This window comes from Apus apus, chromosome 1 (assembly GCF_020740795.1).
Source record: "Apus apus isolate bApuApu2 chromosome 1, bApuApu2.pri.cur, whole genome shotgun sequence".
Lineage (NCBI taxonomy): Eukaryota > Metazoa > Chordata > Aves > Apodiformes > Apodidae > Apus > Apus apus.
Window position 1 is genome coordinate 30,261,775 of NC_067282.1, and position 14,112 is coordinate 30,275,886.

The 14,112-nt window shown below is 40.4% G+C and overlaps 1 protein-coding gene across 1 annotated transcript; it reads right to left on the reverse strand.

The window, feature by feature from the left end:
• Nucleotides 1-513: 513 nt before the first annotated feature.
• Nucleotides 514-13,087, reverse strand: SLC25A30 (solute carrier family 25 member 30). Its single transcript, XM_051639313.1, has 10 exons — nucleotides 12,986-13,087; nucleotides 9,310-9,388; nucleotides 7,780-7,927; nucleotides 7,026-7,120; nucleotides 6,683-6,768; nucleotides 5,377-5,472; nucleotides 4,399-4,523; nucleotides 3,735-3,870; nucleotides 2,845-2,925; nucleotides 514-2,085 (listed from the first exon to the last, which is right to left on the reverse strand). The coding sequence occupies exons 2-10, from the start codon at nucleotides 9,371-9,373 to the stop codon at nucleotides 2,044-2,046; spliced, it is 873 nt and encodes a 290-aa protein (XP_051495273.1). The 5' UTR covers nucleotides 9,374-9,388; nucleotides 12,986-13,087; the 3' UTR covers nucleotides 514-2,043.
• Between the last annotated feature and the right edge of the window lie 1,025 nt (nucleotides 13,088-14,112).

Consider the following 14,112-nt stretch of genomic DNA (forward strand, 5'->3'; position numbering starts at 1 on the left):
ACTTCGAGTCCATCTTGTCCATCTGTCCCTCTCCACAGAGGAAGTGCTGCAGAGTACTCCCACCCCCTTGCTCCAACCTGGCAGGTTCCTCATCCCCTCAGAGTTGCAGCCATCACATGCTACCACCCCCGAACACTAGAAATGCATCCTGGTTACAGGTGTCACACTATCTCAGCCTAGTCAGTTACCTGAACAATGAAGATTTTGCTGTTACACAAAACTAAGCTGATTATGAAAACTGTGGTCTGGAACAGATCCCAGAGGGAAGTGGTCACCCAGTTCAAGACACACCAAAAACAGTGAAAACACGTGGGTAATGCACATTATCCAGGCAGGAAGTTACAGGAACATGAGCTTTTAACAACAGCAGCCCCAGCTGGTCTTGGCTAAATAACATCATGCAGCTCAATGCCAGCAACTGCTTTCCTGTATCACCTCAAAGTATTCCAAAACCCATCACCCATCTCCACCCCCCTCTTTGAAAAACAAACTGAAAGCAGTTCAGTCATTACATAATGGCTTTTAAACTTTTTATAAGCTTAAAAATGTAAAACATACACTTAGTCTACAAAGTGTACAAAAATATTTACAAATATTTCTATTAAGGTATAGAAACAGCTGCAAGGAAAAAAACTGCACATAAGCATATCCATATACATAGAAAAACATCATGCCTTAAGGAAAGTGCCTTGTGCATTTAAAAATCCATTTGTGAATTCAAAATTAATTCTATGGGATTGTGGTAATTTTGAAATCAAAATGAAATCTCTTTAAGTGGAATGTATGACTAACCAAAAACATTTAAGAGACTAAAAGAATGCCACAGAAATGCAAAACTGCTTTGCTACCCTCTGCCAGTACAAAAGGACCACTTGGATTTGCATCTTACAAGCTTCCTTTCTTGAGATTAACAGCAGCATTTGTAAGAACCTTGACCTAACTGTTGAGTGAATGGCTCTGAAGTTCTGGTACACATTTAACCCAAAAAGGTAATGCTTTAAGAAAGTTGTGACTGGTTTCTACATGAAGTGCCTACTTGCATGTAACAGCAACTTGAGCCTGTTTGCTCAAAATGCTCAGCAGTTCTGGGTTTGGGTGTCTTTAAAGAGGAAAGCTGTTTTGAGAGCTGGAGGAGTTTGGTTCTTTGTACACAGGCACTTACATGACACAACTTGAACTGCTTAGTGTAAAACTTGCACCTTCCAGGTGATACCTGACAGCCAGGAACTATTACAAGTCATTCTTCCCAGCAATGGAAGAAGCATGGAAAGTTTCTCTCCAAAACAGGTAAGCACAGACTTGTTTGAACTTCATTCCTTATGGCAATTTACATATAAATATGCTGAAGAATCATTTACATTGAAAACCAAGAATGATACATTTGGAAAAAGCTTTCCTCAAGCTATGCAAAACTGCCAACTGTAGCAACCACACTTTGAAATGAAGCAGGATTATCCCCAGCAAACTATGCAGGCATTTAAGGACACAAAATACAGTGAAGCTCTGAAAAAACAGAAGCAGATTTTGTACTGCAGCAGGTATTTTGCTGAACTAAAGGCCTGCAAAGATGTCTTGTGACATTTTCAGTTAACTGGAAACTATAAGCCATTGCAGTCAAGCTGTATGTATACACTTGCAAAAACAGGAGAAGCCCAGCTCCTTGGTACTACCCATCTTCCTTTTCAAAGGGTTGCTCTTTGCCTCTTATAAAACACTGTACATCTGAGTATCAACAGCATAAAGTTGCATTGCAGGTCTTCACATTCAAGAACACTTAGGCAGTTGACAGAAGGCATCCCACCATGCTTGGTTCAGTCCAGAAAATAGCACACATTGTCCACTGCATCACTTGGTGAAGCCATTGTTACTGGAGCCAGTTTGCCTTGAAATCACCTCCAGGCTGTTCACATTCACAACAGTTCTGTAATGACTGCTTCCTTCGGCCTGCATCTTGGAGAATAAAGAGCTGATACTCAAGACAACTTACAAGTTGCTCTAAATTCAAACAGTACATCAACAGAATTCAGGATACAGTTCAGCAGGTCAGAAATCTAATTTCTTCAGCTGCTCATAGGTCACAAAGAACTGGAACAGCTGATTAAGGAAAACTGTTCTCACAGTACAAAATGGTCCCTTCACTATTAAAGGACAGCAGCACCTGTGTGAAGCTTGGTTCCACTCTTTGCTCCCTTCTGTGCAATGCTGCTGGTTGGCCATTTTTGTTATGCATTACTAGGCAGAACAATGAAATTTGCTTTAAAGCTAGTGATGCCAATTACTTTCCACCCCTGTTCCTCAGGATCTTAAACACAGGACTGAGGAGGCAGAAGAACACTGCAAAAGCCCTAAAGAGTCTTTACTCACTTAGCTTTGATGGGCTGAAGTAGGTTTGCTCATGGTAATAAAAAAAAAAAAAAAGCACCAAGCATTACTACCAATCTGCTTCCAAAGCTCTGATCATCTGGTTCTTGAAACAAAACCAATATTGTGTGAGACTAAGACACAAAAAGATTTAATGGCTAACTGCAAACAGGTTCCCCAGTTCTGGAAATAGCCCCCATTCTGAACTCGTGGTCAATTTAACTAGGCTCCAAACTAAGGAAATGGACAGGAAACTAGAGGAACAGAAATATGCTTTGCAAGATCACATTCTGAATCTGTGATTCACACAGTGAATATTAATCTGCAGCAATTGACTAAGAAAATGGTCAACAATACAATTTTCCATTCATAAAAAGGGAATATTTGTGCTGACCTGACACTTTCAACACTGAGCATTCTGTGAAATTACCTGTCAATAGTTGCTGTTGTATGACTAGCTTTGCACATCTTTGAAAAGGATACAATGATATTCCAAGGACCAAGTCTTAACCAGTTTGGCCAAAAACCTTTATATAGAGCAAAAAAGCCTTCGTTCTTCCACGTCTGGAAAAAACAAACAGCAAGAACACACTTGATGTAATACTTTACCAGTGAGCAATCTACACAGCATCTCAGCTAACAAGACTCTATACCAGACAAGGGGATGGCTGTCACGTGGATTTAAACATATTGTATGACAGGACAGAAATATTTAACTCGAAAAAGCCAAGATTAGTAATACCTGCAGCATTACCTGACAGGTAAAGATGCAGTCTGTCATTCAGTACTCAAGCCAGATTCATCCAAATGGCCTTCCTGTATTATTTTTTTCTTCCCAAAAACCTTGCAGAGAGCTGCATGTAAACCTGCAGCTCACATTGGACACCAATGGTTACCTAGCCACTTTTCTCCATGTAAAAGGCCATCATGCTCCCACTTCATACCAAATTTAGGGATTGAATAAACCAAGTCAAAACAATCAAAATCAGAGACTGACGTTGCCTTTGGCTGTACTAGGCTTTTGATTATGCAGCAAGCAACACAGGAAACCATCTGCCCTAGAAGATTATGCTCTTCAAGAACTGACCTATGAAATGACAGTTTCTTATCACTATCCTAACATTATACGAAGCAAGAGATAGTGCTGCTGACAGACTTCATCTCCTCATCCAGGCATGAAAAGGTGCTTGCAGTACATATTTTTCCTGCCTTTTGTCAAGATAGAAGATACTTTCAAAGCAAGTCCTTTTGAGCATGAGGGCAAAAAAAAAAAGTTACTTGGATTATAGGGCAACTCAAAAGAGTTGCAAGTTCTATACCAAAATCATTGCTTGACAGCACCAGTTTCTACTTAGGATACATTAACTACTTACTTGTAACAAGCAATCTAAAGTACCCTTGTAGTTTGAGAGTCCATGTTGTTGACTTCCCTGGTTCATCAGGCGTGTTCTTACAACATCAATTGGGTTGGATGCAAGGGCTCCAGCTAACCCACAAGTAAAACTTGAGCTAATAAAGAAGAAAGGTTTAATTAAATTTGACCTACCACATTTAAAGATGCATGAGAATTCCCTCTCCAAAGAAAACATGCAATATTAATAGAGTGCTTAATGCTTTTAAGTAAAAAATTACATCGGTTAATCGATGCGAACAATTAGTTTTCATTTACTGCAAAGCATCATTTTGAAGATTTTATATACAGCCCTTATTTATAGTTTCTGTATACTTGAACAGATGTTTGTGCCTCTGAGAATAACAAATACTGCAACTTTGCTCTAACTTCAATTTGCAAAGCTGAATGATTTAAACCATCCAAAAAACCAAAATTCCATATTCAAAAGAAAGTTAAAGACAAACCCTAAATAAAATTACTTTCCCTGCTGTGTGCTACCATTTGAGAAGCTATTGAATTAAAAAGTATAAACACAAAGGTATATTTACATGTAGACCAATAACAGAAAAACCCAAAGATTCACCCCCCTATAGTAAGAACTAACCAACAATGAGCTATGCAGACATTTAGTTTTCCAAACCTACAGGAAGTGAGTATATACTGTATCTCCCATAAATCCAGACTTAATAATGTGCTTCTTGGCAAGGTCATACACTGGCAGTTCCACTCCAACAACAATTGCAGCTCTCTGTGCTGTCAACGATACTCCCTGGCAAAAGAAAGGATGTAGTTGAAGTTTAAAATTTATCTGTGCACCATCCGAAAAGCCTAGCTTTTATAATACAAAGCAAGACACCACAAACATGTTAAGAACATTGTTAATTCAAATAAGGCTAATTAGTACAAGTCTTAGATGTGCTCCAAAAATGTAAATTCACATTAATAGAGTAATCACTTTTCCACATTGAACAGCAATCTCAGTTCTTTAATCTACTCCATCTCTCCCTAACATCTGCATTTTTACAGTAACAGTCAACTAAGACCTCAACAGCCAGATGATACTAGCTCCCCTTGCTGCTAACTGAAAAACCAACAAAGGAAGGAAGATGAACAGAAAAATGGAGATCAAGAAGCTTTGCAGAGGGAAAAAAAACCAACACTAATAGAAAAACATTTCTATTTTCCAGCTGTTTCAGAACAGCTGTCTGTTCTTGGTCCTCAGTTGTTATACAGCCATTGACTGTAATTGGTATAAAAGACAATCTACAAGACTGAGTACAGTAATTTCAGAGCTAGAGGGGATATTTATTAGTACCTTTACTTCCAAATGTTCTTTAGCCTGTGTTTTAAAAAGAGCACATAGAAGGTCACTGAACTAGTCCTAGACTCAGTCAACCTAATTTAAGCCTCCACATCTTCATTTCAGACATAACTAATCCTTCAACACAGGCAGTAGCCCTTTGTCAAAATGCACTGAGACACCAGCAGTGAAGCAGTAATGAAAAACTACATATTAGCTACTGACTTCTTCATATTTTAGCTGAGAATACTGTAGAAGTACTTGAAATTCAGCTGAGCAAGAAAGTGTCCTGAAAGTGTAGGATATAGTTCAAAAAACTTGCCTTCCATAATCCTTTAGTGCCTTCCTTTTTGTAGATCTGCATGAAGTTGCCCATCATTCCTCCTTGAATCACACTACCTTGGGCTTGCATTCTGATCTGAGATTCATTTGAAGATAAAATCAGAAAATAAATACTCTTCAGATATACAACTGATAACAGTTTAATACAGCTTTTATTAACATTTTAAGTTACCATTTTTAAAGTAGTAAATTTCTCTTTGAATACAAATCAATAGCTGACATTATCATAACCATGATGTGATTTTTTTAAGGTGCCTTCACTATCCAAATGCAGCTACTAATTTTGAACAAGCCTGTGGTATAGTTCTTAGCAGCATTAAGTTACTTCTATTTCTGTACTTGCACACTACTCCATTGAGACTAGACTGACAGATCGGTTCTGCAGGATGTCCTTTACAGTTCTCACCAACACGCTAAAATGAAAGATTTAAAAATTACAGTTTCAGCCAGTGAGTATCATGATCTTTGATCCTGTGGACTTCTAAGCATGTACTTGAAAACTATCATGGTAACTACCAAATACAAGGTTGTTGACAAATAAGTTGGGACGTGGACATAATCTTGGGAAATTACTAATTGAAGCCACACTCTTCAGAGTGTTTTAAACACCTCTATGTAACCACACTAGCCCTATGAAAGACTGAAGTTTTTAATAGCTTTAGAAGAACAATTTTCTTTAAATTCACATTAGAGACAGCCATGTAAGTCACATGCTACAGCTCTCTAAGTTATCAACCCTTCTAAGTAACAGGAAAAGAGGTCTTTGACCATCCTTGGGTTAACAAATTCTCAAATAGGGGATCGTTTCACCAATTCCCTTTAAATGATTGATGCTAGAACACTATTTCCATGGCACACTGAATTGCAAAGCCTCTCTACAGAGTTAAGGAATCATACAGAAAGAGGCACCAAGAGAAACTCTTGCTTCCGAATTGATCTTCACTCTAGAAATATCCTAGTGTGACAGTGTTACCGAGAAGTACAAATGAAATACAGAGTGTCACTTCCACACAAACACTAGAGCATGAAAGCTAAAGTCACCTTAAATTATTCTCTCCCCACCCCCAGAAAGTTACACGGATCCAACAACCTCCCCAGTCATCAGTTTCCTGGTGCATACTTCCAAATACTCAGAATGGACCCAAAGGAGTTCCATGAATTCTGCATGTTAACGATTTTTAAAAGTTAAGATAAAGCCACAAAACAAATTCTGTATTTATCATTAGATTCTGCATTCCTCGAGCTAAAGAAAAAAACTAACAACAAGCTCTACATAACACAGTTACCTTTAAGACATCTGTAGGATTGGCAATAGATGATGAGATTACTCCCGAAAGAACACCACATAGAACATTTATCATCAGGGTTTCATCTATTCCATAAACAAAGACAAAAACTTAGCTGCAGATTTACAAAACTTAAGATACATCAGGGCAAGATTATGCCACCCCTCCTTTAATCAGTGTGTCAATTACAGAAGCCTTAAAAACTGCTCTGACAAGTTTTCCTTGCTGACTCACTTTGTTGTAATTGGTACAACAAATGTCTTCTCAGTAGACTTGTTCAAACCATTACTATAAGATGCCAAATGGAAATAAAACAGTCCCCAATTAAATTGAAAAAACTCACCTTCTGGATTCTCAACAAACATCTTTTTTAAGCTGTGGTAAGTTCCTATTTTTATAGTTCCATATGAAGCTTGGCGTAGCATTGCTGGTGCAATTCTGTAAAAATAGGCAGTGATAATACTTATGGTCAAAACTGCAAAAGATTGATTAGCAAATACTTTTTAGAGCAGGAGAGACTGAACACAAGATATCTACCAGAGCAACACTTGTTCACTTACAACAACAATTTAAAGTCACTATAGACAAAATAAGGTTTGGGTTTGTTTTGTTGTTTGTTTGTTGGTTTTGAGGGGTTTGTTTTAATAAATCCTGCAAGTACATAAATGAACTGTGGAAGGATTACTATCAGAGCATGCCTCAACTTGTGATCTATGAAATAGCTGGCAAGCATGTCTGCAGAATAAATCTTTCCCCACTACCTTCCATGTTTTAAAGAAAAGCATGCCTATTTATACACAAAGGTTAATTTTTTTCTTCTGAGACAGAACAACCAGAGCAACATTGCTCTGGTTATTTAGCTATGTTTTTTCAAGAGGGTTTGTTGTTTTGACTTTTGTTTGTTTGTTTGTTGTTTTTCCTAAACATGAAATACTACTACAGAGTGCAAAGATTGAAGCAATCTAAGCCTGGGCTTTCAACTTCCAGATTGAGGCTAACCAAAAGACTTGAAATTCTGAAACCAAAGAATTCAAACTATAGGCTTATACTATGCACAGACTGTTCATAAACCATTACTGCAAGTCAGTTCCTTTTACCCAGAGTATAAGGCTTTTAATCCTTCTTCTCTGCATATTCTGACTAGTGCATGCAACATTCCACGGTAGCGGATGTCTTTGTATTTGGCATCATTAACTTGACCTTGAACTTGCAGACGAGTTTTGGTCAGATCAATGGGGAAAGTACCTTTTAAAAAAAAAAAAAAAAAACACAAAAAAACAACAGAAAATGTATCAAGTACTCACCTCACCAAAGGAAACAAAGAATATGATATAAGAAATAGCAACATTTGTCATATACCAAAATATATTAAAATACTCCCATGAGGAAGTCTCTCTTACCAAGACTTTATTTTAAATGAGTAGTTCATTTTATGTCACCTTGTTTCTTCTATAAGCTCCTTAAAGGCCCTACCTACTTCCTATGTTTATGTTTGGTATTCAATATATTTTCAGGCAACACAGTACTGCCTGGTTGTGAACAGCCACACTGAGCAAGACTCCACAATCAAAACCAAGTACAGTTTGTGTGTGTATTCTACCAGCATCTTTGAAGAGCATTTAATTAAAAATAAATTAATAAACTCCATAGCATAAACTGTACAGGTTCTAGCCCAGAATCTAAAATAGCATTAGCAGTACCCATTTCTGTTATTGCTTTCCTGTAGCCTACTGCTATGTCAAGTTCATACCGTTCATATTTGGTTTTACAAGAGGGTTTATAAAGCATATTCCTCCAGAGCTCATCTTTAGGAAAGGGACCACCTCAACAGTGAATACTTGCTTAAACATTCAGAGGAGTCAGGATTAACTACATCTGTTCTAACAAGGTTTACAAGACAAACAAGGCTTTTATGAATTGTCTTACTCACAAAGCTTTTAGCAATATTGGCCATATTCATTCAAGTCAAATAAGAGAAGTTTCCAAACTCAAGTTTGAACAAGATTCATATGAGAAAATAGAAAAGGAAAACAAAACAGTAGGTTTAGTACAATTTTATATTGTATCTACTTTATTAGACAGACTTCACATGCAAGTCCACCACATTCTGCTACTATGAAAAAACAGACTTCCTTTCTTTTAATGTACATGCATTTCAGATAAGACTTTGAAAGGGTCTTGGTATTTTAGGTTTGTCTTTAGGCGCTAAAACATCAGCTGCACTGTCTCATTATAGCAATTATTCTGTTTCATACTAACTGAATTTAAGTGTTCAAATCTAACCATCCACTCACATTCAAGAAAAGGGAATTTAAACTGCAACATAGGTACTCAGAAAAGGTAAGGGGAAATATTACAAGTTAGAACTTAACTTGCCTATTTGAGCAAAACAAAAGCTGTGTATACTTACTACCACTGTCTAGGAGCAGATCAACTAACACCAAATAATGGAATGCAAAGACAAAGTTCGTATAAAAACAAGATTCATGAAGGATGAGTTTACATTGTAACAAAATTATAAGCAACTCTTCAGTCAGCATTAAAGACACTTCCTATGCTGCAGACCACCATATGCTATTGTGTCAGTGATAGCATGGAACCATGCTTGTTTTAAAGGAAGACCTTACCACATTCCGCAGTGATTGATGCTAAACCTCCATAGATAAAGGGCTTCCAGTTTAGTGCTGACATGATTGATTTTTCTTTCTGTGAAATAAAACAATATAATGCTTCTTTAAGTACATCTGTTATATAAATATATGCTAACATTCAATAGAACTTTGTGCCTTGTTCATTTCAGATGGACCTTCCAAACATACTAAGGGCAAAAACATTTAATACCTTTGACAATCAGAAGCAAGTTAGTAATACTGCACAAAGGTAGCTATCTCCCCCATGAAAGATAAAGTAGTTTGTCTCATATGCATGATCTTAGGAAGCACTGAATAACACTCAATGATTCTTATCATGCTGAATTTATTTGGCTACATTCTCCAATCACATGCAACATTAAGACGATCGTTACCCAACCTCTGTTCCTTTTTTCCTGGTATCAACATTAACATGAGCTGAGCTGGTACCCTTGTACAGAAAAGACGGGTGCATACAACATTTTGCTTCCATTAAGGCCTATTTCTGCTACCAGTGTTCACAATATTCATTCTTATGAATTAAACACTACATGAAAATAGCATAACCAGGTGCATAAGGCCTTTTACAGTAAAGGGCTGCTCTAAGAAGTCAATTAAATTAATTTGAAAACGTGAGCACAAATCCTAATTAACTATGGCATATGCTTTGCAAGATGCTAAAATAATCCAATTATCTTAGAAAAGAGATAAGAACTGCAAAACCAGACTAGTCCAGCCCATACAAGACTGCCCTTCCCAAAACCAAGTAGGTCTCTCCATAGCTTATTTTTTCCCCTTTTTCATAATATAAATACTTTCCATTTCCCATTTTCTATAATAACCTCCTAAACATCAGATTCTACAGTTATCTTTTGCCAATTAATTAATTGTGGAATAACCGTACTGGAAGCTTTTTCCCCTTGGCATTTATACTCCCCGTTACTTGATTTATCACAGAATCACAGAATTTTTTGAGTTGGAAGGGACCTTAAAGATCATCGAGTTCCAACTCCCCTGCATGGGCAGGGACACCTTCCACTACAACAGGCTGCTCAGAGCCCCATCCAACCTGCCCTTGAACACCTCCAGGGATGGAGCCCCCACAACATCTCTGGGCACCCTGTTCCAGTGTTTCATCACCCTTACACTGAAGAATTTACGCCTGACCTCTAACCTAAATCTCTCTTCTTTCAGCTTAAAACCATTACCCCTTGTCCTCTCACTGCAAGCCCCTGTAAAAAGACCCTCCCCAGCTTTCCTGTATGCCCCCTTCAGGTACTGGAAGGCCACTATGAGGTCACCCGAGGACCTTCTCTTTTTCAGACTGAACAACCCCAACTCCCTCAGCCTGTCCTCATAAAAGAGGTGCTCCAGCCCTCAGATCATTACTTGCCTGTTCTGTCAATCTGGAAAATACTGGAAATACCTCAGTTACTTAGCACCATCTTTTGTAAAGATGAATCTTCTTTGGTCACTTCCACTAGGAGTACCAATAATCGAGCATCCAAATGAAGTGAACAGAAGTCACAAACACTGAACATGCCTGAGTAGTTAGTGCAGCTCTAGATCACCTTTTCTCACCTTTTCTCAATAATAATTACTTGCATCTTCAGTCTTCTGATACTCAATACTATCAAAAAAACATAGCAGCTCAAATCACACAAGTCCAAATACTCAACAACCAATTGCACACAAATCAATTTTACTCTTTAGGGTGCTGCAAATAACACCACTGATATAAAAAAAAAAACACAGGAAAGGCAAATAAGGACACCCACTGTGCTGCCAAGAGTGCAGTGCAGAGATCAGGAGCTACAGGCATAGACTATGCCAGCTTTTCCATATGAAGACAGCAGAGGCACGACACTGTGCCAGCAGGGATGCCAATTCCAGCTCTAGGTTCCTCATATTCCTGTCCTGCCATGATTAATCGCAGATCCTTTAACTGATGGAGACAAACCCATACTCAGTCTTCCCACTATCAGTAATACACGTGATCTACATGATTCCCCAAATTGAAAACAGTTAACTTTTTTCCCCTTAACACATTAAAATATTAATCTATTACAGGTACCATAACGCTTATAAAAAGATATGTGTAGCTTTGCTAGGTTTGTATTTCACTCTGCCAAAGCAGTGAAGACTACTCAATTTTTCTGTGTAGTTCTGGGGCACAGGTAACATAGAAGTGCAAAAGCACAGTCAAATAAAGTTTTCAATTTGTGCACAGATTTACTAATAGTAGCTGAAGTTTTGATATATGTATAGGATATTCTAACACAGAAATTTTATAGCACACTGTACTTTTGATATATCCCAAGGTGGAGGCCTTACGGAGCACTATAAAGGTTTGTGCCTCTGAAAGGCTTACTAGTCTCCTTTCTTGCTGTGTAGGCCAAACTAACCATCTGAATCTTTCCAATTATTTCTGCCTTCCACCCCTCCTTCTGCCTTTCCACACTTAGAGAAATACATCAAAGCAGAATACCAGAGTTTCTATTAAAAAATAATAATTAAAAAAAAAAACCACAACAAACACCACCAGCAAGCAACTTTGCCTTTTTACCTCAGCTGCCTTGTTTTCTGAATTCTTGTTCTGCTTTTTACTCAGAAAAATCCCCCTACACTGATTAAAACAGTAAGCAAATCCTTAGAAGAATTCTACTGGTAAACTACTTAAAAATGGAGTCCAGCCCTCACTGTAGAATAAACTGAGGTCTTCAGCTTTACTACAGCAAAATTGTCCTTATCAAATATACATTGTTGTTCCCCCAATAACGGTAAGATGATACTACCTCTAAAGGACATTAAGTTAGATTAATATGGTGATTCATCCACACACTCAGCATGACTGAAATAAAATCAAAATCCAGGTTCCATAAAAGAATGCATCACTTTAAACAAATATTTAGATATTTCCCTGATAGAGAACAGACTTCTAAAGTCTATTTATTTATCAGCTAACAGTATCACTAGCACACCAGGCACACAGCATACCCCAGCTTTGAGTAGTTTTAACTACTTAAAACGTATTTGACCTTTGAATGTTACAGAAGGCTTTTGCTAAACGAGTTAACAGCCCTAAAAAGTTCCTAGCTGCACATACGAGCTAGCTACCCAAGCAACGCTTTCTAACTTGCACGGATCACCCTGCAGACAAACAGCTCAGACTTTGTATTCAAGCGGGGAAACATCACCGCAAAGAAAGGAAAAGAACCGGGACGAAAGCCAGCAACCATCGTGGCAAGTTTCTGCGCGACACCACCCGTCTTGCAAGCACCCAAGCCGGAGAAAGCGTGTCCGTCTCCCTCCCGGCTCCAGGGATTTCGTGCCCAAGAGCCGCCCCGAGCGAGGCCGTTCAAGCAGCGGGAACACGACGGACACCTGCGGGGAGCCAGGGGAAGCAACAACGACCCTTCCGGCAACCACCACCCGCCAGGCGCGGCTGGGGCGCGGCCTGGAGATGAAGAGCCGCAGAGGAGGAGGACGCGGGGCGCTCCCGCTGCAGCGCGGGGGGCTCCGGAGGAAGCCCCCACAGGTAACACCGGCCGGAGCACACGGAGAAACGCCTGCCCCCGGCCGGCCCAGGGCCCCGCCGGGCCCTCCGCCGCCGCCCCGCCGAGAGGTGATGCCCGCGACCCGCGGAGCCGACGCCGGCCCCCTCCGCGCTCACCTCCGAGGTCCCCACCTTCCCGGATCGCAGCGGCGCCGCTCCGGGCCGCCCGCCCCGCCAGCCGCAGAGCCCCGGCCCTCCGGCCGCCCCGCCCAACGGCCGCGCCGGGCGGGCCCCGCGTGCGCCAACGGCCGCCGGGCCGGGCCGGGCGGGGCGGGGCGGCCGGAGGGGCCGGGGCGGCGGGGAAGGGGGGGCCGGCTTTAAAGGGCCCGCGGAGCCGCCGCCCCGAGGGGTTTGGGTTGAGGGGGTCGCCGAGCCGGCGAGAAGGAAAGAAAAAAAAAACAAAAAAACCTTTTTAAGAAATGAATCACCCTACCCTGCCAGCCCTAAGTCCCCCTCCGCCTTGCCAGGCTTCTGGCTGGCGAGACAAGGTGGGATTTTCCGCTCGCAATCCTGCCCCGGGAGACTGGAACAGGTATGTCAGGTATTTCAGCGCTCCTCGGTTTAACGAACAGGTCACTCGCCTCCCGGGGTTTCTCTCCATCATTAACTGTAAGGGTGTTATGGGTTTGTCCTGCGGTTTTACTGCTGCGTGGCCGCCTGTGCAGCCCAGGAACAGGAAAGCAGGAGCTAGGTGAAGCGTCGTTGAATCACAGGACAGATTGGGTTGGAAGGGACCTTAAAGATCACTTAGTTCCAACCCCCCTGCCATGGGCAGGGACACCTCCCACTAGACCAGGTTGCTCACAGCCCCATCCAACCTGGCCTTGAACACTTCCAGGGAGGAGGCATCCACAGCTTCCCTGGGCAACCTGTGCCGGTGGCTCATCCCCCTCACAGTGAAGAATTTCTTCCTAACATCTGATCTAAATCTGCCCTGTATCGGATTAAAACCATTCCCCTTGTCTTATCAATGCCTGCCCTTGTAAAAAGCCCCTTCAGGTGCTGGAAGGCTGCTATAAGGTCTCCCAAGAGCTTCTCTCCTCCAGGCTGAACAACTCTAATTCTCTCAGCTTGTCTTCATAGAAGAGGATCAGGAACTGGTACAGGAACCTTAGATACCTGCTCTGTGGAGAAACAGAAAGAGGCCAGATGGGTTTAAATACCCATTTTGCTCTTTAAAATACCGTGCTTAATATTTTTGACAAAATATTTTCACAGGTTATTTTTATTATTATACTGCTTTG

Coding starts and splice junctions, on each gene's coding strand:
- SLC25A30 (XM_051639313.1), bottom strand. CDS start 9,373: ATGTCAGCACTAAACTGGAAGCCCTTTATCTATGGAGGTTTAGCATCA. Junction 7,928..9,309: donor ATCAATCACTGCGGAATGTG/GTAAGGTCTTCC, acceptor TTTTTTTAAAAG/GTACTTTCCCCATTGATCTG. Junction 5,473..6,682: donor ATCCTACAGATGTCTTAAAG/GTAACTGTGTTA, acceptor AATGAATCTCAG/ATCAGAATGCAAGCCCAAGG.